Raw genomic sequence first — 26,113 nt, forward strand, 5'->3', positions numbered from 1 at the left:
ATCTGTCTGAAACATCATTCTGTTCCAAGCACTTAGAAACCCTCCACTACCACCTCCTTTGTACAGAATGGGTATGACCACAAGGCATCAGTAGCCCAAGAAGGCCGGGGGCCAATGTAACTATGAACGAGAGAGCTATGGTAGCTAACCAAGCCTGGACAAATTAAGGTAACAGTAGGGTATGAGAAAGTTCAGCTTCCTCCAGCAAGGGGAGGACGGTTCCATGTTATATAGGGTGTCACGTACACTCATCTGAGAATATCGGGTAAGAACCTTATGATTGTATACGGCCATACCACCCTGAAGGCGCCAGATCTCGTCTGATCTTGGAAGCTAAGAAGGGTCAGGCCTGGTTAGTACTTGGATGGAAGACTGCCAGGGAATACCGGTTGCTTTTGCTTTGATCTCCAAGAGGGAATTTCTTGGGACAGTGGGCTACTGCAGGCTGTGGATGCTACCTTCACGGAGATGGCACAACCTCTCTACGAACTGGCTAAGGGAGGACTCACTATGGTAGAGTGTGGACAGCTGAGGCAGAAGGAGCATTTCGGGAATTACAAAGAGCCTTACTGTGTGCCCCAGCATTGGTCATCCCAGATGTTACCAAGCCCTTCCACTTGTATGTGAAGGCAGGGCTGACTAAAGAAATTTTGACTCAGACTCTAGGGCATGGTGAAGGCCAGTGGTCTATCTTAGCAAGAAACTAGACCCAGTAGCAGCTGGGTTCCCTCCTTGCCTCCGCATAATTGCCGCAACAGCCCTCCTGGTTAAGGATGCGAGTAAATTAACTTTGGGCCAAAATCTTGTTATAACCACCACACACGCGATTAAGGGCCTTCTCCGGACTCCACCAGACCGATGGATGACGAACGCCCAAGTAACGGGGTAGCAGGCCCTTCTCCTCAATGAACCAAAAGTGGCCTTCCGACCCCCAGCAGTGCTAAATCCAGCCACACTGCTGCCAGAAGAGCTAGCTGACCATCCACACGACTGTGGGGAGGTCTTAACCCAAGTCACAGGAATAAGGCCGGATCTCAGAGACACTCCCCTCCCGGATGCGGAAATGACTCTGTTCACAGAAGGGAGTAGTTACATGGTCAGTGGAAAAGAGGTATGCTGGATGTCAGCCCTGCCACATAGGATCTCGGTGGAAAAGCAAAGCTGATTGCATTCACCAAGGCACTACAGATGGCCGAGGCCACAGGCACTAACTGGAAACTACAGTGTGCCTACTGGCCCCAGAGCTCTGAGCAAGGAGAATGAACCAGACTCTCGAAAAGACCTTGACAAAGTTAATTCTGGAGGCTGGCGGTGGATAGAAAATCTCCTTCATTTTACTCTCAGGGCACGATGTAATAAACAAGGTGACCCCATTTAAAATAATGTTTGGGAGCTCTGTCCTAGGTTACAGGAGGTTGCCCTAGCAGAAATGACTGATCAGTCTATACCCCAGTCACTGCAGGCATTACAGTCTGTCTTAAAAAGAAGGGATCCGGGACGCCTGGGTGGCTCAGTTGGTTGGACGACTGCCTTCGGCTCAGGGCGTGACCCTGGAGTCCCGGGATCGAGTCCCGCATCAGGCTCCCAGCTCCATGGGGAGTCTGCTTCGCTCTCTGACCTTCTCCTCGCTCGTGCTCTCTCTCACTGTCTCTCTCTCTCAAATAAATAAATAAAATCTTTAAAAAAAAAAAAAAAAAGAAGAAGAAGGGATCCAAACTGCCTATACTGGAACAGAGACGGTGGAACCACATCCTTACCAACCCGGGGACTTGGTTTGGATACGTCGCTATCAAGTGGGGAATTTGGAGCCTCGTTGGAAGGGACCATTTACTGTTATCCTAACCACCCCCACAGCAGTAAAAGTGGAAGGCATCAGGGCCTGGGTTCATGCGGGTCATGTCAAACGAGCTGAGAGTAAGGATGCCCTCCAGAAATGGGAAATGCAGCCAAAAGACCCTGCTGACCATAGACTGAAACTAAGACTAAAGAAACTGTGAGTGTATTGTTGCTATACTAAAGAAAATTGGGGCGATAAAATGTTAGTCTTATATGTTCAATATAAGGTAGAACCATCTGAAAAGTCAAGGATTTGACTAATCTCCAAAGAAAAGGGGGGAATGTAAGGGTGGGGCAGACTGAGTGGAGTCATCCAATCAGTAGGCCGTATGTATATCCGCTGGGAAGGTTGAAATTCAATTGGCCACCTGTGTAGGGGCGGGGCTCAACCGCCCCCATAAAGGTTGCTCTGCCAGGCTGCCAAGGGGGCTGCTGCAGGAGAGCCGGGGCTGCTGCAGGAGGGCCGGGGGCTGCTGCAGGAGAGCAGCGGCTGCTACAGGAGGGATGGAGTCGGCGGAGAGCGGTGAAGTCCGCGGAGAGCGGTGAAGTCCGCGGAGAGCGGTGAAGTGGAGCGGAGAGCGGTGGAAGTCGCAGAAGAGCAGGGGAGTCAACGGTGTATAGAAGAGCTGTAACAGCTCTTGTAAGAGCTATAACCGCGTTTGGCGGTCCAGCCTCCAGCCTCCGGCGGCGCGCCGCCGCCTGCAGCTTCCGGCCTCCAGCGGCGGCCCCGAGCGCCGCCGCCTGCAGCTTCCGGCCTCCGGCGGCGGCCCCGAGCGCCGCCGCCTGCAGCTTCCGGCCTCCGGCGGCGGCCCCGAGCGCCGCCGCCTGCAGCTTCCGGCCTCCGGCGGCGGCCCGAGCCATCGCCTGCAGCCTCCAGCCTCCGGCGGCCCAGCGGTCCTGAGTCGTCTGCGGTCCAGTTGCCAGCGGTCCCTCGACGCCTGCGGTCCTGAGACATCTGCGGTCCAGTTGCCAGCGTTCCCTCGACGCCTGCGGTCCTGAGACGTCTGCGGTCCAGTTGCCAGCGGTCCCTCGACGCCTGCGGTCCTGAGTCGTCTGCGGTCCAGTTGTCAGCGGTCCCTCGACGCCTGCGGTCCTGAGACGTCTGCGGTCCAGTTGCCAGCGGTCCCTCGACGCCTGCGGTCCTGAGTCGTCTGCGGTCCAGTTGCCAGCGGTCCCTCGACGCCTGCGGTCCTGAGTCGTCTGCGGTCCAGTTGTCAGCGGTCCCTCGACGCCTGCGGTCCTGAGACGTCTGCGGTCCAGTTGTCAGCGGTCCCTCGACGCCTGCGGTCCTGAGACATCTGCGGTCCAGTTGTCAGCGGTCCCTCGACGCCTGCGGTCCTGAGACATCTGCGGTCCAGTTGCCAGCGGTCCCTCGATGCCTGCGGTCCTGAGACATCTGCGGTCCAGTTGTCAGCGGTCCCTCGACGCCTGCGGTCCTGATGCCTACAGACCCTAGAGGCCAGCAGTCGGTCCTGACACCTGCAGCCCCTAGATGCCAGCAGTCTGGAGGCGTAAGCAGCCCTGAGATGCCAACGGCCCCTAGACACCAGCAGCCTCCCTGCAAAATGCCTCGCCACCCCCGAACCACAAGTGGCCTTGTCCGCAGTGGTGGCTTCCTCCGGGTGGAAGCCTGGTCAGAGTAGCATCGTGGGGAGCAGAGTCTGTGTCATCTGGGTTGTCCTCCTTGTCATTGTTGCTTCTTCGTCATTGGGAGTGGCCTCATCCAGGAAATGGTCTTGTCCAGAACAGCCTCTTCTTGGGAGCGGCCTTGTCCGGGGAGCAACTTCATTGAGCAGTGGCCTTGTCTTGGGGGCGGCCTCTTCTTGGGAATGGCTCCAATCATGGAGCCGCCTCATCTGCGGAGCAGCAGCGTCATCTAGAGCGGCCTCGTCCAGAGTGGCCTTCTTGGAAGTGACCTTGTTGGGTTCATCGTCACCGCCTTTTCGTAAGAGGTAGCTCTGACCGGTAGTTTGATTCCTGATGCTTGGCGCGAAATAAAGTTTTGCTTGACCTTCGCTTTGTATCAGTCTCGTTCCTTTGATCACGGACCCTAACACAGATGACATCATCTCGTTTTGTTTTGAAGGGACCGCTCAAGAGACCAGACTGAGGACGGGCTTGGGCAGAAGTAGGCAGAGCAGGGAGGGAAGGTACTGAGGGAATCCGGGTGAGAGCGCATGGGCCGGCTTCCAGATCCTACCGATGACGGCCTCACAGGTGACTGAGTTCAGGACCTGTTGGGAACATGGAACTGATGAGGTTTGCTGATCAAACGGTTTCAGGTGTGAGAGGAAATAGGCAGGCATAGTAGCCTCCACTCTTGCTGGCCTGAAGACGTTCATACATATCCCCAGTTCCAGAAACTCTTCTGAAAGCAAGAGTGCCTGAGTAATCCATGCTCATTTAAGATCGATGATATGAAATGGGCATGGGTGGGGTCTTTCCTGTGGTATAATAAGCCAAAACTCCTTTCCTCCCCTACCACCACATAGCCTGTGCCCTAGAACAGCCGGCTGGAGGGACCAGCCAAGCAAAGCCCAAGGTGCTATGTCACCAGATGGTATTTGTCCAGTGCTCTTCCTCTCCAAGGCTGTCCTTGTTCATTTGAAGCCGATTTCAGCTCTTTCCAGATGTTATCCTGGGGCAGGGGGCCCAGGGAAGGGGATGCGATGGCATTTAGTGGTACTGGGATCATTACCAAGGTCAGCAGTCCAGGGAGGCCTGCCAAGGATGCCAGTATTAAAAGGTTGGCTTTCCAACTTCTCCAGAAAAGGAATCAGCACTAATATAACTTGAATGCCTGGGAACAGGCCACACATTCTTCGACATTTTCCATGTGTGATCCTACCTAAGCAGGTAATATTTTAGACATGGAGACTGGGGATCCGGGAAGTAAAGGAACTTGTCCCAGTTACAGCTGGCAAGCAATAAAACAGGAACCCAACTCTCAATAAGTCAAAGATGGAAACCCCAAGCCATTTCTATTAAACATAATTTTTATTTCATTCAAGGCAAAGCTAAATAAAATTCTACAATGCCAAACGTGTTATAAAGGCAAGATAGTTGATCACATCTGTTCTGTGCTTGAACACAAGTCATTGCTGGGTGTGTGCATATCTGTGCCTCCCAGAGGCACCCATGGACCAGAGGCCTCAGACCCACTGCTGCATTGTTTTGATCTATAGTTATTTATATTTAAAAAAAAAAGTGACTATGGGTATTGTCATCCAAGCCAGAGGAATAAACCATGCATAAGATAGTCAAAAGCTCTGAATATCAGGTGGGAGGTGGGAGGGGAGGGACTCCAACCTGGGACACAGTGAGGTGAAGCAAGCTGTAGGGTTTTTTTCCAAGAAATTCCCCTCCTAGCCCTCCCTCCCCTAGCACTCCTGGCAGCTGTCCATAACGGTGGGAGGGAGTTGTGGAGTCACAGAGTTATGGAACCAAAGAGCATGGCTGGTCTTCCCCTCAGTCTCTTATCTTTTCTCAGGTTCCTGGTGTCCCAACAGGTGTAGCTCAGGCGAGGGAAGATGGCTCCCCAATGTGCCGAGTCTCCCCCATCTAGCCCCCCAGGCCACAGGCATGCGTCTCCACACACACCATCACCTGCCACCATCTCTGTGACACGCTGTCACACCCCTCGCTTCACCTCCTGCTCTGATCAGCCAGCCAGGTGGGTAACGTCTGAAGTCCATTGACCCCTCTCGCAGATCACTCTAGCCTTACAGATTCATTCTGAAGAGCTTTTGTTCAATTCCTACCCAGGGAGAAACCCAAGGCCTAGAATGCTGAGGTCCCGTTTTGAGGTCAAAGATGGGGGGCTCAGAAAACTGTATCTTTGGTCTCACTGACTTGACTGTCAGCACAGCTGCATGCCTGCAGGGCTCCCAAGATCAGTTCTGTAAATGGTTCTCTCTAGCCCACAAGCCCGGAAAACACCTTCACCAGCCCCTGCAGATCTGCATGCACTGAGGCTCTTTCTGAGAAGATGGCTTTGCCCACAGACATTCTACTGCAAATCCATGCCCATGTTCCTCCATGGGTTTCACCCCAGCATTAGGGCACAATAATTCTCTGTTGTGAGGATGAAACTGAGCATTTCTGAGCACTCTCTAAATGTCCATAGTGCCCCCAGGCACTGGGACTACCCAAAATGTCCCCCAGATTCCCTATCATCTCACCTCTATTGGAAACTCCCAAACAAGAGCCATGGATAAGAAGCTTTAAGCATCAGAGCCAAGGTTTCTAATATTACAAAGACTAAAATAATTCCAAGGGGGAGGAGTGGGAAGAGAGAGAACGTGCGCAAGAGTGAGAGAGAAAGTGCATGCGTGCGAGTGTGCATGTGTGTGAGTGTGTGTGCATGTGTCTCCTAGGGATGGGACACAGAGGTGAGGACAGGACAGACTTGGAACAATTCCTCCAATTATAATGCCTGGCCTCCTAGATCCCTTTCCAAGCCAAAAAGTTGTTTGTTTGTTTGTTTGTTTGTTTGTTTTAAAACAAAAACTCACCAAGCCCCACAACCCGGGAGGTAGGTACATATGATTACACCCACTTTATAGATGGGAAAAGCTGAGCCCAGAGAAGATGCATGACCCACCTATCAGTGAACAGTAGACCCAGGAGTGGAAAGGATGATGCTCTTCCCCCACAGCCCCTCTGCTCTATATACCTGGCCTCCTCCAATGCCAGTAAGGGGAGCCCAGCTGATTCAGCTCATTCAAATGTTGGAGCTGGGAGGGAGAAAGAAAGCAGCTTTCATGAATGTAGACACAAGAAGTTTTCCAAATGGCTGGTAGCTCTTGTCTGTCTGCTTCCCAACAAGGACAATCTGAGCCTGCGCCTCAGGTTCTAGGGGGACAAGGATGGGAGTCCTGCAGGCAGATCAGAGTGGGACCCTGCGAACCCATCAGGTGGGGTGAGGGCCACAGGCCACAGCCAGGCACCTGACGGAGCTGCTGCTCCTCAGTCTCCCCTACCCCCATCCTGGGGGAGGCCTGCAGCTGCTTTTTAACAGGGAGAATCCTGAGGCAGTCCCCATAACCTCTTTGGAAAGGAGGAAGGAAAGGAAAAACAAAACAAAACAAAACAAAACCAAAAAAAAACCTCTGGAAAGGGAGGCTACTGCCCTCCCATTCCTCCTAGGCCCAAAGGACAAAGTATCAGAGAGGAAGTGAGCAGAAGCAGATGGCAGAGTCCTCCTCTAACACCGCAGCACTCACTTAATCCCTCCCGCCCCGTGGGGACACCACCACTGTCTCCCAACAGCTCCAAGATTCCGTCACTGTCCAGGGGGCCGTGGGTGGCACCACCCCAGCTCCGTGGTCTCCAGCATGGCCTTGGGCGGAGGCAGGTTGGGGAACCCCTCATAGCGGCACCCCAGGGCTGGCTGTCATGCACAGGCTGGAGAGGGGATGGAGGGGATGAGCCTGGACATGACAAGCTAAGGCACAGTCCAGCCCCCCACACAGGGGTGTGCAAACCAGTTCTCAGGAAAGCAAAGGAAGACTGAGCACCCTCTCCCTGCTCCTCCCCAACCCTGGGGGAGGTGGAGAAGGGGTGACAGAGCTGAACAGGAAGCAGCCAGAAAACACAAGGGGCCCCCTCTTCTGAAGCAAGAGGATCCCTGAGGTGAAAGCAAGCCCTTGACCCCAGGGTGGAGGTGAACAACCCTGGGCCAGGGGAGAAGGTGTGATGGATGAGCAAGGGGCAAGGGACGTGTGGGCGTGTACCCATGGGAGGGGAGGATTTGAGGGAACAACACCTCAAGCAAGAGGATGCCACCTGCTGCCTCAGGGAAAAAAGAGCGGAGGGGAGGCAAGCTCAGGAGTTCCCAGGGGCGGCAATGGGCCGGCCATGCCAAGAAGGGGCAGCCAGGATGGGTGGGGCTGGGGTGGGCATCTCAGTGGCCAAGAGGTCCCGGACATAGGCTCTCCCATCTCTGCAGTCCTGTTTCCCCCAGGAGAAATGCTAGGAAAGGCATAGGTAGCACCCCAGTGCTCCAGGAAGGCGGGAGGCTCCCCAACACAAGCCCCTTAGAAACTCAGAGATCAGAGGAGCAGGCTAAGGGGGCCGGGACCCCAAGACCAGGGTGCCCATCCCTAGTTGGGAGGGTTCACAGACTCCAAGCGGGGGTGGGGGGGAGGGTTGGGGGGGTGGCGGGGGTCTGGGGAGGGGGATGGATCGGGGGCTGCCAGACACCCTGTGTGGGAGGGAGGGAAGCGCCTTACCAGAGGGACCTGGGGGGTCAGTATCCATCAGAGCCTCTCACTATCGGCACCCCTCCAGTAGGCTCCCGCCCCGGATCCTGTACAGAATCTTCTAGGCCACATCCACCACCAAAAGGGTTAGATCTTCCCACTATTATTCATGGGGGTCCCTCTGTTAGGGCAGGCCTCATGATCCCCCCAAGCCTCTCTTAAAGAGAAATCTGGAGGAAAACCAAGGTATTGCTCATACAGGGTGAGGAGACTAAAGAAGACCCCATGTACCCCAAGTGTCAGGGAAACCACACCACCCAGCCCTCTTTTCCTTTCCTGAACTTTCCGCAAGCCCCCTCCCCTGGCCAGCCCCCATCCCTGGGGAGCCCTGCCTGGGAGGGAGCAGGCAGGCTGGGCAGGACCCCAGTTTCTCCCCAGGAAGACTACAGTTGGAGCCAAGCAGCAGGTGTCTCAGGCACATGGGTTCACGGACATGGCTCAAGCATCAGTTCGTCATCAGCAAGTGAGGCCCGGGCTGCCACTTGGCCCCCAGTGGGGGCTCACACTTTGGTTGGTGGTTTCTCTTCCGCCTTAGAGCCGGGCAACCCATTCTCTGTGTTATCATTCCCTGAGGAACTCACGAGGCACTCCTTCCTGGAGAGGGAGAAAGGAGGAGAGGGAGCTGATGAGCGGGTGAGGAGAGGGACCAGAGTAAGGGCTTGGCTGTGGACAGAAGCCTGGGCCCTGCGACCAGCCCCATGCCGACCCCATGGCCCTCTGTCAGGCAAAGGTGGCAAGAGGTCAAGTCACTGAACCCCTCTGGGCCTCAGTTTTCTCATCTATAAAATGGATATGACGATGACCTTCTTCATGGGGATGCTGTGAGGCATCACTAAGCACCTAGAACAGGGCCTGGCACGCAGAGAGGGCCCATAAGGCCCGCTATCACCGAGTCATCCCAGCCTGGTGAAAGGCAAGGGCACCAGGCGCTGGTCCCAGGGATCAGTGCACAGGGGAAGCCAAACCAGGTTTATTCCCAGGCTGCGCCAACCCAGCGGGAAGGGTGCAGGCCAGCAGGCAGTATGGCAATGGCAAGGTCAAAGAGCTCCTTCCACAGACCCCCTTCCTCTCTGAGCTGGCTGTGACCAGAGGGAGAAGAATGCTCACGCCAGCGGCGGTGCAGGCAGAGGTCTGGGCAGCAAGGAAGGCGGGCGTGGGCAGAGTGTGGTAGGATGGGAGATGGCAGCAGGAAGGGGAGATGGTTACTTGGGAAGACATCCCCACCTCCTGCAGGCTGCTGGACACGCTCCAGAGCGAGCATGTCCCACCCTACCCTCGCCCGCAGCACCCGGGCTATGCAGAGCGCTCCGGGGAACCTGACAGCTACATCAGTTTGAGCTTGCTGCTCGGGAAAACTTCCAAGCCTGTTTCATGGCTGCCGTGGCTGAACTATCTCAGCCTCACCCCGGACTTGTGTAGCCGGCTTCGAGGCCTTCAGGAAGGACTTAACTATTTTGTCTTCATCTGTTTTGTTCTGCAAAAGTTAGTCCGTAGCTCCAGCATTTCAAGCTCCTCCTAGATCCCAGTTTTGTTCTCCCACATGGTCACTAGGTCCCTGAAAACTTGATATCATTCCTGGTGTAATTCAAAACTTAATAACAATGAATGAGCAGAGGCCTGTGGCATACCAGTAAAGACCTCTATGCAAATCGATGGATCGATTGACCAATCTACCTACATATCTCTATACTTAAGGTAGTCAACCCAGACAATTCCCGTCCACATCACTGTACTCCCAAGCACTCTATATTGCTTTTCTGAGGATCTGCTGGGTACCAAGCACGTTGTCAGACTAGGAGGCTGCCTGCTCTCAGAAAACTCACAGTCTTCCGGAGAACGTGACATTCAATGAGTAACCACAGTACAGTGTGATAAGTGATAGGAGGAAGGGTTTACCAAAGAAGGATCCACATAGGAAGCCTCCTCCGAGGGGTCAGGGAGGGCTCTTTGGACAGGTCACAGAATTTGAGACCGACAAAGATGAGCAGGAAAGGAGAGAGGGGGAACTGCCCCACGAGTGGAAACTCTGAGATGCTGTCCAACACCTCTCTTCTTCTGGGGAAGCCACCCCATCTCTGCTGTTCATGCAGGCTTTCCTCGCACTCAGAGGACCCCTCTCAAGTTTTCCTGTGGTCTGTCTCCCGCCTCCAGCCTCCCCCTGCCCTCCCTGCGCTCATCAAGGCCAGACCCCTTCTTCCAAAGCCTTCTGATCATTCCAGGCCCTGAAAGCCTTCATCAGCCCCTCTGAACCCAGGAAAAAAGCCAGTCTGAACCCAGACTCCCCAGTCCCCAGGGGTCTCCCGGCAATGCCCTGTGCAGGCTTGTTCTCTCCTTCCCCCTACCAATCCCCCCAGTCTCTCGACTGACAAAACGCCTTGTTCTCCAGACACATGTCTCTTCCTAGACCCTGCCTCTGCTCTCAGCAGTTCAGGAACGACCTTCTCCTTACCCTCCCCAGGGCTTACATGAGATCGTCTTGCAAGGCCTGCCACAAACATCCTTCAACCAAAAACCCTTCCCTAGTATTCCACCCTCTTTGGAACCCCTGGATCATTCTATAACACGTCTTTGCTGGCGCCCATCCTCTCTACCTTGTCTCACATTGATTTGCATACACGCCCTGTCTTCTTTACTCATGGGCAGAATCTCATTCCTTCCAGAACTTCCTACAGCACCTGGCACAGTGCCTTGTACACGCTACCTCAGAAACAGCCATCACATGAAAGAAGGAATGAATGAACTCTGGATATACTCCCCGAATCAGGAGGATACAGTGACCGTGGTTAAAGCTTCAAAGCCAAACAAGCCAGGATGCAAATCTCAAGTCTAACACTTTCCAGCTGTGTGGCCTTGGGCAAGCTACATCACCACTCTGAGCCCCACCACACTCGACTATAAAATATAAAAATCGTGGCTATCACATAAATACCTAACACAGTACCTAACACGTGGTGGGCATTCAGTGAATAACAAGAAGCATTACCGCCCGTAGCCGTCTCCTGATCCACCAGTGGCCTGGCAGGAAAATGTCTGGCCTGCCTTGTTCTTGATGAGCCCATGGCAGCTTCCAAGGATCGCTATTTTCTTTTCTAGGTGCTTTTAAACCACGGGTTGAATAATCGGTTTTCCAGTTTGGCTAACCATCAGTAGCAAAACCAAAAAGAGAATTTGGTCTAACTCCATGCCCCTGGCCTCTCTTTCAAAATCTCCAAAACTCTGGCCATGACCCAAGGAGACAATCTAAGAATTCTCCATCTATCTCAGTCAGTGCCTCCCCTTCTACAACCCCCGGTGCCTTCCTGACTTCAGCTTCCCTCCCTTGTTACCAGCACAACTTCTGCCCTTTCAAGTCTAATTCCCTCTTCTCAACAAAGCAGAGTGAACAGGAACAGAAAGAGAGCAGCTCCCCGTCCCCCTTGCATCTCCTTGCTGCTACCCCTCTCTCTGCTCCAATGTCTCCTCTCATCTTTCTTGCTGATAATACAACTTCCAGGGGCACCTGAGTGGCTCAGTCAGTTAAACACCTGCCTTTGGCTCAGGTCATGATCTCGGGATCCTGGGATCGAGCCCCGCATGGGGTTCCCTGCTCAGTGGAGAGTCTGCTTCTCCCTCTCTCTGCCCCTTCCCCCCATACATGCTTGTGTTCTCTCTCTCTCACTCTATTTCTCTCTCTCTCTCTCAAGTAAATTTAAAAAACCTTTAAAAAAATACAATTTCCAAACGCCTTTTTACATTCACTCCTGCTTCTCTGGAGCCTGACATAGTTCTGGCAATTCTGGACCTGGAGCTCATACCCTCTCTACCTCCCCGTTTTCCCGCCCCTTCTCCTTAAGATGTCTATCTCAAACCTGAGCTCACCCTGAGGCTTCTGGGGAGGCCCTATCAGCCTTTGTGGGGTTTTTTTTAGTTTCCTCCGTGTGAACTTCCAGAGTCTCACAGTAAGACTCTGATCTCTCTAGAAGGGTCTTCCCATTTTAGAGTTTCTATACATGGAATCTTGGCTTTTCTCTGATGGAAAAAAACAAGGCATCTAAATCCTTTGGTAGGACTTAGGTTGGGGAGGTACAAATGGAAAGAGAGATGTTTAATGGGATGCGTGAGGAAGCCGGATAAGGAAGAGTAAGGTCATGTACTCAGGGAACCCATTGTGCTCAATAAATATGTACTAGGAGGGACAGGAAGAGGGGCTGGGAGACAGCAAAGAGTAGTAGGAGTGGGAAGAGAGGACGTGACGAGGGGACAGATGGAAGGATGAAGGCGGATGGGGGCTGATGACGGTGGAATGAGACGATGCTGGGAACACCCACAACACAAGACAGGAGTGAGTGGTGGGCCAGTGGGAGGACAGGAGCATGCAAAGGAGTCAACTCACTTCTTCTCCTGAGTCTTCTTAATGATGAAGGCAATGAACTTCTTGACCAGCAGGATGAGGATGAGGAGCCCGATGACCCCACCCACGACGCCCAGGATGATGAGGGTCACCGTGTTGTCCACTTCTTCCACTGTATGGCCAGAACAGGGAGAGAAGTGGGCAGGTGAGGGGAGCAGGAGTCACCTGGAGCCCAGCAAGATGGCAGCCCGATGACTACACCCCTCCAACCCTGGCATCTGGGATGCACCCACCCCCACAGGAAACAGAAGCTGGAACATGGCGTCTACCCCACTAAGGCAGAACACTACTCCTCACACACATACTCTCCCATGGACACACACACCATTCTGGAATAATTCACACTCAGGGCCCACCGTGGTTTGACTTGGCCCCCAAAACTGCCACATTAAACCTGTCATTGTCTCTTTCTGGACCTCCTTTGTCCACACAGGAAAAATCAAGAATCTCCCTGTAACAACTTTTACATGGCTGGAAGACTTTGGGGTCAGGGCGTCTGGATTTTAACATCAGGGTCTCAGCAGTCACTAACAGGCTGGTAACTCTGAGCTGGCCACGTAAGCCCTCTCCCTCAGTTTCCTCATCTGAAAACTGAACTCGTGACCTCTGGAACCTGCTCCGTCTCCCCACCTCCATTGAGAAAACTCCATCCTTCCCATTGTTCTGACCAAAATCCTTGGAGTCATCCTTGACCCCTCCCTTCCCCGAACCCCACATTCAATCCCCCTGAGAATCCTAACAGACTTAACTTAAAAATTCCAGAATCCAGGCGCACCTGGGATGCTCAGTCGTTAAGCATCTGCCTTCAGCTCAGATCATGATTCCAGGGTTCTGGAATCGAGCCCTGCATTGGGCTCCCTGCTCTGCAAGAAGCCTGTTTCTCCCTCTCCTCTCCCCCTGCTTGTGTTCCCTCTCTCATTTTGTCTTTCTCTGTTAAATAAATAAATAAAATCTTTAAAAAAAAAAAAATTCCAGAATCTGATCTCTCAATACCACATTGGCTCAAGACTTCCCGGCCTGGACATTTGTATGGGCCTCCTAACCAGACTCCTTACTTCATTGTCTATTCTTGGCCCCACAGAGAGCTTGTTCTAGGTGAACTCATCTGCTCAGAGCTCTTCAATGGCTCCCATCTCATGCAGGCTTACAAGGCTCCACATAACATGGCTTAACTTGACTCATTTCTTGCTATTTGCTCTGCTCCAGCCACACTGGCCTCATTGATGTTCAAGTATAGGCCTCAGGGCCTTTGCACTTGCTGTTCCCTTGCCTGGACTGTCTTCCCAAAGACATCCTCATTAGTCCCTCAAAGGTCCTTATGCTGTGTCACCTTTTCCGTGAGGCCTTCCCTGGTGACCCTGCTAGCACCCCATCTCTCCCTCCCTATTTTGCTTTTTCCCTACAACACCAGCCATGCTCTCTCATACACCATTTTTTTTTTCTTCTTTATTTTGTTTACTACATATCTCCCCTGACTAGATGGAAATTCCATAAGGGCAGAAACTTGTCTACCTTGTTCATGCCACAGTAGGTGCCACATAAGTCGTTGCCCAACCGGTATTTGTTGACTAGATGAATGAAGGAATCTATAAAAAGGAAGAAAAGATCCCTTCAAAGGGACATGGGAGGGACAAAGGTGCAAAGGTAACGGACAGCACCTAACTCAGTGTTCAAGATCCTCCATAAATTTATCCTTCATAAATGTTGGTTCCCTTCCCCTCCTCTGCCCTCCTGCAAAGGCTGAGCACAAGCAAGACAACATCCAGACCGACGAAAGGATGAGATGACGCCACACGCAGCCTTGACTCCAACGGCTCTAGGCTCAGAGAGAGCTGCCTGGAAGGCCTCTGGCTCTGCCCTTGGCACAGTCAACAGTGAACCCACGGGCATCTCTCTCTCTCCAAGCACCTCACTTCATCCAGGAGAGCAGTGAGTCCCCAGGCACCCAAGAAATGCAGCACAAACAGGTTTCTTCCCTTTTTTTCTACTTCTGTGCCCCCTTCACCTTCCAGGCTCCCCATCCATGAAGCCCAGCATAACCCCACCAGCCCCTTCTCTAACCACCTCTAGTGTCAGTAGTCATGTGACCAGCTGGCTGCTCCTCACAGGCTTCTTCCCTGTCCACCTGCTCCACCTGTGGCAGACTGCGGTCCTCAGCTGTGGTTCTGCCTCCAGAGGGGAGCAGTGACTCAGTCTCAGTTGCCTGTGGCTCTGCGTGCTCTGTCCCTCTGTCTGTCCTCTGTTGACCCATTTTCTGTCTTACCCTGGACTATAGTCCTTCCTCAAGGAAGAACACTGGGGATTATTCATGTCCCTTTTGTTCTGATGCCTGGCATTCGATTAACAGTTGCTAGGGGCGTACACAAGAGCGGTAATCATCAGCTCACACATAGAACTTTCCCACCACGAACCATCCCATATCCCATCCCTGCTTCTCACGAGCATCCTAGGATGGGGCAGGATTTGCAGGTGAGGAAAACCAGGCCCTGAGGGGTGAAGTCTTTATCATAAGCTATTCAGGGGCAGACGAGGTATTAGAGCTAGGTTATCTGAGCTTCCAGAAGTGACTCCAGTAACTTTCAAAAGCGTAAAGCAAAAGAAAACACCAACGTGGTCCATTTTGCCATTTGACTGAATGCCCTTTGACCCCACTGAGTGGGGTACCCCGCCATGCTTCCCATCCCACTGCCCTCATCCCAGCCCCCACTGCTTACGTTTATCAACGACTTGGAGGAAGATGGTAGCCTGGTGCTGAAAATTATTCTCCTTGGGGTTCTGCACATGACAGGTGTATTTGCCTGTGTCGCTGAATTCCAGGTTCCTCAGCAGAATGGAAATGTTGTTCATCTTCTCCTTAGTGGAACCCTCCAGAGTGATGCGATCATCATTTTTGAACTTCACCTTGGGGTCGGACTTCTCGTTCTTTACTGTCCCGTCTATGAGCTAGGGGAGGAGGGGGTTGGGAAGAGGGGGCTCAGAAAGAATCGTGGTCCTCAAGAGTCACGGCATCACTCCAGCTCATTCCTTGGGTGCCTCACTGTCCAGGTCTTGAGAGAGCCTACAGCCAGAGGTGCTCCCCCCACTTGGTTTCCTTCCAATACCGATAGCGCTGCCTGTCTAACCTGAATTTCACTTGCTTCAAGCTAAACCCATTTTCTGTCATTAAGATCTCCCTGGAACGTAGCACAGCTTTTATCTCTTTCTTCATAAAAGCCTTTTACGTAATGGCTCTGGCAATTACCACTCTTATTTCCCTCTGTCACCACCACCGTCCACAGCTTTTGCTGACAACTTGTACCCTGTCCATCTGAATTCTGGCCCTCCATCAATATTTGGGTCAATCCTACAGCACTGTCCATCAGTGGCCCTGAGCCCAGTGTTTCATTACATCCAGAGTTGGTCTCTTGTGGCCTCCTTATGTACACCTCGGGTCCCCTACAAGACTGCACAGTGAGTACTCACTAAACACCTGCGGGCTGGTCCATCCCCACCGCCAGCCCACAGCCCCGCCGGTGCACCCTCAGAAGACCTTTCTCTTCCCTAGCTGCCCCTCCATTCTTTCTAGGTCCAGTTCCCCAGCCCTTCTCACATTTGGACTCTTCTCATTTCCTCTCTCCAAGCCTTCCGAAGGTCTTTCTCTCTCCTGTCTTTTAAATTGAATTATTTTTACACAAGCTATCCAAGTTTCAGTCATTTCTTCAGACCAGACAAAGGACTCTAGCCAAGAATTCCAACAAACCCAAATTCTGGCAACACCATCTAAGCATCCTTCCCACTTAGATCCTTCGGGACAGGTTCTGGAAAGAATGCTAGGAGAAAGGATGATGATAAGTGGATTCTGGGGACCATCACAGTGAGGTCAGTCCAGAAGGGACCAGAACAGGGGAAAGGAAGGCAGGGGTGAGGTGACAGGGAAGGGAGGAGTGTCTGAGATGTCCTGTCCCTTCCCCTACTACTTACAATCCTGTAGGTATCACTGATGTTGTAGGACCACCAGAAGTGGAGGTCTTGAAAGCCAAAGCAGCTGGAGAAGGTGCAGGGTAGCAGGATCTCTGTGCCATTGACAGCGTAGATGGTGGTGGCCTTTCCCACAGACACCTCCAGCGACAAGGACACCGGGAGCAGGAAGAGACCTGTGTGACAGGCACCACCTCTCTTAAGAAAACCCCACTGGAATCTCCAGCCTGGAGTGGCCCGGCCAGGCAGGGAGGTCGCTGTCGCCCTGTGTATCAACTTCCGGAGGATGGTTCTCTTTACCTCAGTTAACACTGCCTGAGCCACCTGCCCTCATTCATCTCTCCTTCTCGGCCTGGGCCAGGGAGCTGCCCGTGTGGGCACCCGGAATGACCACCAGAGGTCGCCCCAACCCAGGAAAACGAGGCCCTTGCCGCGAGGCCGCGCCCCTACCCTGCGGGTGCAGTCCCCGCAAGTGCCATCCCCGCACCACCCCGTGCGCGGGACAGGCTCCACCTGTTTGCCGTGGGAGTTTCGCCTAGGACGGTGCGCTGCCCCCTGGTTACATTTCCCGGATGGGGAGTGGGGCGGGGCCCGGGGCAGGAGAAGGGTGGAGGGGGCGTGCCGGAGCCTAGTCCCTCGCGGAGAAGAGAAAATGGCCAAACGCATCCCGCGACACTGCGCCGCCGCCTCTCATCCGCGAGCCCTGGACTCGCTCACCGGCGCCAACAGGCGGAGAGGCAGAGGGCCACCTCCCGCCCCAGCGTGCTTGGCCGGCCGGGTCCCACACCCTCGGACCACGGGCCGGGACCCCGGGAACAGGAGGGAGCCGGCCCAGGCGGGGAAGGGACTGGGCCGCACCGGGTGGCGGCGAGCCAGAGCGCGGAACGCGATCCCAGGAGAGAAAGTGGGAGGGAGGGTGGAAGACACCGGTGGAGGCCGATTCCCGACCCCAGGTATGCTGGAGCCGGGGCGGCTTGGAGAGGGTGCAGGACCGCTGGTCCCTCCGGACCCGCCCCCACACACACCCCAGCCGCTGGGGCGAGTGGAAACCATTAGTTTCCACTCTTGGCCTTTGGGACTCCCCCCTCATGAGTCCTTGTAAGGGGCCCTGGCCCCCTGTCCTACAGAGTCCTGGAGGAGACCCAAGGGGAGGGGCGTCAGAATAAGATGCCTAGGTGGTGTCCTCGCCACGACATGAAAGGGGCACCTGAGGTCTCAGAGACAGTCCTAGTCGGGTTCCCAGGGACCCCCTCCCCCCTTTCTGGGCCCAGAACCTTGCTGCGAGCTGCCAGCGTGTAATTCCATTGCCTTCCCACCCCACACCAGTAAGATGGGTATCACTAATCCTGCATTTACAGATGGGAAAGGCGAGGCTCAGAAGAGCAAAGTGTTTTGCCCCAAGTTGTACAACTTCTAGGGATTCTTGAAGTCTGAGCCCAGGTCTGACCTAAGAGCTGGTGGGCAGTTGAGGGGAGCCATACGGCTGGACTAATTCCTGTCCCAAAGTTTGCCCAATGTTTCCTCCCAGACCGCACCTTCTCTCAGATACCTCGATCCTACAACGCCACTCTTTGAGGCCCAGACTGATCTGTTACTCTCACTGCCTGCTGGAGAGACAGGACCACAAGGCCCCACATGGGAGGATACCCGGTTGTGGTGACCAGGTGTACTGGCCGGGCCCCCTGAAACCCTCTGTCGTCCCAGGTCCATCCCCAGAATTGGTGTTGTTCCCAAGAAAGCCAGGGTCGTCTTTGTTTTAAAGGTCAACAACCTTGCTCTTTCGAGCCCGTCCTCACTCCCAAAGAAGGACCTCCTTTGTCTACCTTGATCCCCCTGGCCCCTATCCAGCTTTCCCTTGCTTTGCTCCCCTAAGCAATGCTTTTTAAATGACAGAGAAGGCTTGAAGAAAGCTGGCTGCCCTGTTCCTTGCCCTTGGGGCTCCTCTGACCTTCTTCGCATCACCCTAACTTCTGAAGGCAAAGGGGAGCGTTCTTACCTCCAAAGGCCAGAAAGAACCCTAGGGGTGCAGTGACCCATCGTGACTCCTGCCACTGTCGATAATAGCTGATGTGCCCATTTGATCCTCAACCCTATCCTATGAGGGACATACTAGCATAGGTCCCGCTTACAGAGGAGACAACAAAGCACAGAGAGGTTAAGTGACTTACCTAAGGTCAACAAGAAACATTTCTAGCGTTCCAAAGCCCCAAAGGGAAAAAAAAAAAATCCTTTCTTACATCCTAATATAGCGGGACTTGCCCACCAAGGTTCCCATCAGTGCTGAGAAGTTAGCCCTCCTTCTTTGATCGGCTCTTAGGTGCCAGGAAGTGTTCTAGAGAGGTGGCTTTTCCAATTTGAGGGAACATCAGATCACCTGGAGGGCACCAAAGAGCTTGGCCCTCCCTCTGGAGTTTCTGATTCAGTAGATATAGTGCCTGAAAACTTGCATTTCTAAATGACTCCAGGGAATGCTGGGATCAGGGATAATACCTCAAGAACTACTGTGCTAGAGGGTTTCTACATAGGAACACCAACTTTTATTAGAACACCAAAAGGTAGGTAGACTTTTTCTCATCTTACAGATTAGATGAAATTGAGGCTCCAAGAGGTTAAGTAACTGACCCCGGGCCACAGAGTAAATGGTGAATTGGGGGCTGGGCATTTCCTCTAAGAAAGGACAGGCATTTTATATACATTGTCTCATTTAATCCTTATACTAATCCTGTGTGGTCATTGTTTTTATCCTCAGTATGCAGAATGAAGAAACAGGCTCAGAGACATGAACTTGCTCAAGGCCACACCCCCAATGAGGGGAATAAGAGGTACTGACATTGTCAAGGCTACCTCTGCTTAGCGCACAAGGCTTTCTTTCTACCTCTGCTCCTGCTCTGCGGCACACCTCCCCAGGAGGTCGGGGACAGAGACCAGACAGAAGAGTCAGCCCTCCAGCCCAGATGACATAGGAGAACCCAGCTCTGCTTCCCATCCCCAATCTTCTTCCAAACCAAGGAAGAGAATACGGAACTATGACAGCAAAGCCCCCAGGAGACTCTTCCTGATAACCACAGACCTCCCTCGAGGCCTGAGCTCCAAGGAGAACCACAGCTCCAGCCTCCAGTGCTCCCTGAAACCCCTTGCCCAGGAACCTGGATCCTGGGGAAGATGGGGGAACTCAAGTCAGGGGTCAGATCACCTCCCCAACCCCAGCCAGAATAGGATCTCCAAGAGTACCAAAAATACACATCCAAAGTAAAATCTTTCAAACTGCTTTAAATAGGTAGAAAAAAAAAAAAAAAAGAGCAAAAGAACAGTCCAGAACAGAGGACAGACTATTTCTTTAAGGTCTAGCTCATGACAATGCACATTTCTGCCTGATTAGTGTGTGCCTGTGTGAATGACTTAAGTAAGATCCTCTGGACTGCCACAGTGAAACACTGCCATTCTCCCCACAGCCTGGAGGGGACAAAGGAAAGGCACAGAGGCTTTCACAGATAAGTCCAGAGCCCTGTCCAAGGGAAGGCATCAGAGAAGGTGGGCAGGGCCGGCCTCTGCACCACACATCCTCCCAGCAATCTGGAAGCCCTGCCCGCAATGTCTGAGAGGCTCCTGCTGAGGAAAGCCCCAGGGGCCTGTCTCCCTCCCGCCCCAAGGTGCTCTTTCCCTTGTGAAGCTGTGCTAGGGGGACAGAGGGAGCAAGGCCAGAGTGTTGATCTACTGGAGACCCCCAGAGAAGAGCTTCAGTAGGATGGCCAGGCCAGGAGCGGGGTGGGGGGTTGTCAGCAGGTGCAAGGCAGGGGGCTGCTCTGCCTGCTGGCCTGCTGACCTTGAGAAAGTCAGGGATGCCACACTCAGCACGCAGGCCCCCAAACTAGGACAACTAGGACGGTTGTCTTTCCTATCTTCTGAGCTTGGTGTAAAGCCAAAACACAAGCTTACAAAACACAGGAAGGGCTTCAGTGAGTCCATCCCCCCTGCCGGTAGAGGAGGATGGTGTCCGGATGGAGGGAGGGGAGCAGGTCTGGCCTTCATCCCAGGTCTGGAAGTAACCAGGGCACCCCTCGCTTAGTAACCAGTGTCTGCTGAGCTTGTCTCCAGGCCATTCACACGTTTTGTACTCGCCCCTTGTACCACCTCATGGAGTAAAGACGCTGCTTAGAATTTCAGCTGTTGAGAATTTCAGTGTGTGCACATGTGTATCTGGGATTGGGGGCCTCTCTCTGACATCGTGGGACCGGTGGGCACGTCCCCATGATCCTGTAGCTTTCCACCCTGAGCGCCAAAGCTTTGCCTTTGCTCACGAAAAGGCCCTAACCAGCAAGCTCATGCCTCTCTGAAGCCTTCGGTCCCTCCCATCCTCACCTGGGTACTAAGGGGCTTTGTAGGAGGATTGACTCGGGACTCCAAAGTTCCACTAAATAAGGCAATAAAAGTACTCGGTGCATGCAAATCTTATTAAATACTCCCACCAGCCAGTCTTCAGGCCCCCAGCAGACATTCCAAGGCAAATGCCAAGGCAGGAAATGGTCTGCCATCTTTTCCCACATCCAAGGATCTGTCACGGGGACACACACACACACACACACACACAGCCCGAGGGCAGGGAGGAAAGAGGGGCAAGGTGGCCTGGACTCTAAGTTTAGCTCCAAGGCTTTGCCTGGCATGGCAGGCGGAAACAGGCTGACTGTAATAGGGAAGCTGATACTCTGGGGCCCCAGAGGAGTCAGACAGGCTCCAAGTTAGAGCTGAGAGGCAGAAAGTGGGCCGAGGCAGCAGGACAAGACCCCCCCTGGGGGTCGGGCCCTGGGGGCTGTGGGAGGCAGGGCTGGGCCAATGAAGGCCCCTGGGCCCAGAGACAAAGGAAAGATCTTAGCTCCCTCTCCCTAGGCAACCTGCATACTTCCTGCCCACCCCCCGGAGCTTCGAGGAGACAGAAGCAGGGCCCTCAGAGACAACTGGATGCTCAACAAAACCAGCTTTGCCAACAAGCCCGAACGGTGTGCTTGTCCTTCCTCTTGCAGGGCTGCAGAATGCAGAATGCTCGCCTAGGCTTGTGCGAGGATCCCCACACTCAGCAAGAGGGCGAAGTCTGAGAATCTATGCTGGGGTCTACATTTCACACAGAACCCAGTTGGGGGTGGACATGCCAAAGGGCTTTGGGATACCCCATAAGGCAGTATCTCCAGAAAAAAACCAATCACCAGGGCCAGATTCAAACCTGGTACGTTCTCCCCCACCCCACCCCACCCCACTCCAGTTTTCCCCTTTCCCGCTCTCTTCTGCGTTAACTCCTTACCTCCCCTTCCCTTTCCTTTTCTCTGAGCGGGTCTGAGCACCCTTTCCTTAATTGTGTTCTCATTAAACAAGCCCTTAATAAATACATACCAAGGGAAAGAGGGTTGTGCAACATAGCGCCCTCACAAGTGATAATTAAACACAGAACACAGCAATTAAGCAAATGAGGGAACAAGGAAGGGGTGGGCAGGACAGATATATTACCAGTTACAAGCTCGGGAAGGGACTAGCACCCACGGAAACCCCAGCTGCAATGATGCAGCCTGGGAAACTCTTCCTCCACTGAAGAGAAGGAGGACGTCTTGTGAGGTTAGGAGAAATCTGTAGGATCAGTCTGTGAGACTGAGCTCAACATGAAGCCAGGGGTCTGGGGCGGGGGGCGGTGAAGGACTCCTGGGAGGCTAATGCTCCATGCCCAGTCTCCACAGTCGTCTGGGCCCCCAGGTCTCCAGCCCTGCATGCCTCCCCCTTCCCTCGGCTCATCCGCACAGTCCTGCTGACCTTCCCTCTCAGCCAACTTTGGTCAACTAGGAGGCAAGTCAAGCTGACAGAGCCCAGGAGATCTAGATTCTAGCCCACGTGACCATCAGTTGGCCCTGTTGGGCGAGCCACCTTCCCCCTCTGGACCCTGGTTTCCTCATCCTTTGAGGAACTCTTTTTTTGAGGAGGAGGATATGGTTTCCACACTTTTCCTGCAATGGGCTGTCCAGTCGCTTCTGCCCTCCCCGGGCCAGACTGAGGACAAGGACGGTGTCTGGGTCCCAAGCTCAAAGCAATGCCCCCTGGGTGGGCTCAGCAGTGGCTGCCTGGATGAGGTCCAAAGTGGGCCCCTCGTGGTATTCGCTCTGCAAACCAGAGGGGCAGGGAGCAGTAGGCAGGACCAGTTTTAGGGCCTGTAAGTCTCCCACCTGAAAATCACTCTGCTTTCTCCTAGGCTCCCAGAGGATAGCTCAGGGCCTCACCCAAACCTGCTCCAATGAGCTCCTGCTCCTACCTAATTTACCCAGCGGAAAGGTCCTTGGAAGAAGTGGGGACTTCCCCCTGGAGAAAAGTACTGAGACTCTGCCCACAGTCCTCCCCCAGTGTGTGGTGTGGTGTGGTTTCCCCGCTGTGGTTCTATGAATATTCTAATGGCCCAGGCACTGGCATCCCACCACCCAGCTGGGCAGTAGGCGGAAGGGAAGCCAGAGGTGTTGATAAGTGGGCTGGATTAACAACCACATGCATGTGAAGTCCCCAGTGACCCCCTTACCCCAGCCGTGGTCACCGTGAGAACTGGAGCTGATCAGAAATGGGATGGGGGGAGTGGGGTGTGCAGCAGCACAGTGCCCACCCCCCCGGAAAGAGAAGCCCTAGACCTCATGGAGACCAACCTCATTAGGGCCACGGTGAAACCAGCACACATCTGTGCCAAAGGGGCAGGAGAAAACACCAGCGTCTTCTCTCTAGCTGGGGCATGCAATGAAATCAGTGGCCCGTGAGTGAAAGAAATACTCTCTCTCCCTCCAGGACCATGTGCCAACATGCAGGTCTGCAGACTGTTTATTTACATTTGCGGAAACAAATGTTTCTGCCCTTAAAAGCTGGGTCTCCCTGTTTTCAGTACAAATGCCTACATCATGCGCCCAGTCCAGAGAGGGGAGCTGCCAAAAGCCAAATCTGACAAGTATAAACAGGAAGAGGTCCAGGTGCCAGATATGGAGTCAGTTTACGTCGAAATCCAGCTACGGTTTTACGGGGAGATTATATTCTGGACCAACCTCATTCTCTAATCTCTTGGAGTTCGCCACTCGAAACCATCATGTCCATATTAATAGATATTAAGACTCTGTTCCTTCTGTGGCCTCTGGCTCTAGTTCCTCAGTCTTCACATTCACCCCCAAAACCAAGAGCTGAGAGCAGATTAAACAGGTTCTCCTTGTGGGATCTCTTCCTAAGAAGAGAGACAAGATCCTTCCTAAAAGGGGGCTTGAATGATCCTCCAAGTCCCTCCAACCCTCTCCAGTTCTTGGTGTGGAGCCTCAGGGAAGACAGTGGGCACTGAAGGAGATAGAGGGCAGAGGAGACAAAGAGAAAAAGGGCCAGGAGGAAGGGGAGCCCCCCTCTGCCCTGCGTTCCCCTCTCCACCCCCTCCAATTGGTGTATGCCTGATGCCTGGGCAACAAGCCTCCAAGTTGCAAACAGCTCTGGGCAGGGGTAGAAAGCACCATCCCAACGATCACACGTGCAACCCCCTGGCATCCCCCCTACCCCCAACCCAGGGCACAGACACCCTCGCCTAGCACCCCTAAACCTCGGAACCCGGGAGACCCGTGCTGCAACCCCGAGAGGCAGCTCCAGAAGCCTGGAGCTGAAGGCACCAGAGACAGCAAAGAACTAATCACGGGGCTGGCCGCCGGGGCGGGGGACACGCACGGTCCCCAGGGGGCACAGCCGTCCACGCAGGGCGGCCGGCAAGAAACTGGTGGCAGCAGGGCTTATTCCGTACCACGCCACGCTCCAAAGCCCACCCGGGTCCGAGGCACTTCTCTTCCAAGTGTCTCCTCCCCGGGGAGAAGAGGGTGGAGAAAGAGGAGAAAGGATCAAGCCGGGGCTGCCTTACCCAAAAGCCCAGTGCCCAGCCATCTCGCCCGGGCTGCGCCTCTGTCCCCGGCCCCGGGCATCTTCGTATGGTCTCCGGAGCGCGCCGGGGGCGCGGGGACGAGATACAGGGCACAGCCGCTCGCAGCCCGCGGTCTGCAGTGGGCCGCGAAGCCGCCGGCAGCTCTGCGCCGCCCGCCCGGGCTCGGGAAAGTTAGCGGAGAGAGCGCAAGAGCTGGGGGAGGGAGGGAGAGGAGGAGCCGGCTCCCGGAGCTGCTGCTGAGGACAGCGGCAGGAGAAGGAGGAGCAAGGGGAGGAGGACGGCGACGAGCTCCAGGACCGCTGAGCGGGCGCAGGGGAGAGCGGCGCTGCGCCTCTGCTCTGGAAGCGCTCCAGCCGCAGGAGGGGCGGTGGCCGCCGCGGAGCCCGGGGCGCCCCCTCCCGTTGCGCACCCAGCCCCGAGCGCCCTGCCTCGCCCCCCGGGAGCCCCGGGAGCATGCCGGGCACCCCACTCCCTCACCATCTCGGGCTGGGCGGCTGCGGCTTGGCACTGCAGAGCCACCCGCAGCCGCCCGCATCGTTCCCGGCGCTGAGCTGCCAATTAGGAGGATAGTTTTGGGGGGAGTAGATAGGGAGCTCTTGGTGTTGGAAGGATGTGCTGGTTCTGCTTTGGGGCCCACGAGTAGGGTAGCGACTCCCTCTCCCGGGGCCGCAGAGGGACCACTGGAACGTCCGCGGGTCGCCCCGCCGCAGCGGGTGAGCAGGTGTGGGCTGGCCCACTGCGGACTCCAGCGCCTGCAGCCCTCCGCCTTCGCCCCCGCGGCTTGGGGCTCCGGGAACTAAGCTTCCAGTTGCAAACTGCCCCCGCCCACCACCCACCAACCTCTTCCAGTTCTTCGTGGACTCCTGAGAAATCGTGATGCTCCCAGCTAGGCAACCAGGCCAAACACTCCCTATCTGCGTCCAGCTACACCCTCCCGCCACACCCCTATTTCTTATTTCTCCCAACTAGACTCTCCCTTCAGACTCTGCCTTTGCCCCCTCCTCCAGGAGGTTCCCTGGGCCTCCCTTTTGAGGTCCGGGGGTGAAGGAGCCCAGGGCAAGCCTCCCTGCTTGCGGTTACAGCCAGGTAGCAGGGCTGCAGTGAGACCTCTACCCAGAAAGCTTTAGCTAACCTCTGAGGGAAGAGTGAGAAGCGCTATTTGGGGTGGTCTGGTAGCCAGGGTCTGCTATGCTCACTGTCCTCTTCAACAATCCCTTGCCAACCATCCAGACCCCTCCGTCAGTCACAGATCCCATCTCCTTCCCTGGATCTCCACTCCTCATACATCTGGAGGCTGATTCAAACTTGAAAACCTGCTCCCACTCCACACCCTGACCCCGCCACAGCCCCACCTTTGCTTCCCCAGCACCCCACCTTCTTCTCTTTTTTTTTAGCACCCCACCTTCTTAAGCTAGGGCCCCTAGTGGGCTTCAAGGAGATCATGGACCCCCCCCCCCCGCCCCCATGTTGGCTGAGAAATGCTGAATGCCTGTTTTTCCAGAAGAGAGGCCCTCTGCCTTTCCTCCGTGAGCTGTGACAGTATTGCAGGAGCTCTGGGGTTAGGCGCTGGGGAGTCCAATCCCAGCTCCAGCGTCTACTGCCGTCCGACCTTGAGCAAGTTATGCAATCTTCTGCAGAAGCCTCATCTGTACTCTGGTGAAGGGAATGATATTTACCTCGTGAATTGTTAAGAACAATGCCACGGACGACAGGGAGGGGCCTCAGGGGCCCTGGGCTCCTGAGCCCCCAGGG

General features: G+C 54.5%; 1 protein-coding gene across 1 annotated transcript; it reads right to left on the reverse strand.

Annotated features, from left to right (window-relative positions):
- Positions 1 to 4,814: 4,814 nt before the first annotated feature.
- On the reverse strand, positions 4,815 to 24,595 carry SCN4B (sodium voltage-gated channel beta subunit 4). Its single transcript, XM_044257931.1, has 5 exons — positions 24,341 to 24,595; positions 16,450 to 16,622; positions 15,204 to 15,432; positions 12,472 to 12,601; positions 4,815 to 8,693 (listed from the first exon to the last, which is right to left on the reverse strand). The coding sequence occupies exons 1-5, from the start codon at positions 24,399 to 24,401 to the stop codon at positions 8,600 to 8,602; spliced, it is 687 nt and encodes a 228-aa protein (XP_044113866.1). The 5' UTR covers positions 24,402 to 24,595; the 3' UTR covers positions 4,815 to 8,599.
- Between the last annotated feature and the right edge of the window lie 1,518 nt (positions 24,596 to 26,113).

This window comes from Neovison vison, chromosome 7 (assembly GCF_020171115.1).
Source record: "Neovison vison isolate M4711 chromosome 7, ASM_NN_V1, whole genome shotgun sequence".
NCBI classification, from domain to species: Eukaryota; Metazoa; Chordata; class Mammalia; order Carnivora; family Mustelidae; genus Neogale; species Neogale vison.

Excerpts from the sequence above, each read along its gene's own strand:
- SCN4B (XM_044257931.1), bottom strand. The coding sequence starts at position 24,401 with ATGCCCGGGGCCGGGGACAGAGGCGCAGCCCGGGCGAGATGGCTGGGC. Across the intron at positions 16,623-24,340 it reads GCTGGGCACTGGGCTTTTGG|GTCTCTTCCTGCTCCCGGTG; the intron begins GTAAGGCAGCCC and ends CCTGTCACACAG. Across the intron at positions 12,602-15,203 it reads CCTCCAAGTCGTTGATAAAC|TGGAAGAAGTGGACAACACG; the intron begins GTAAGCAGTGGG and ends CTGGCCATACAG.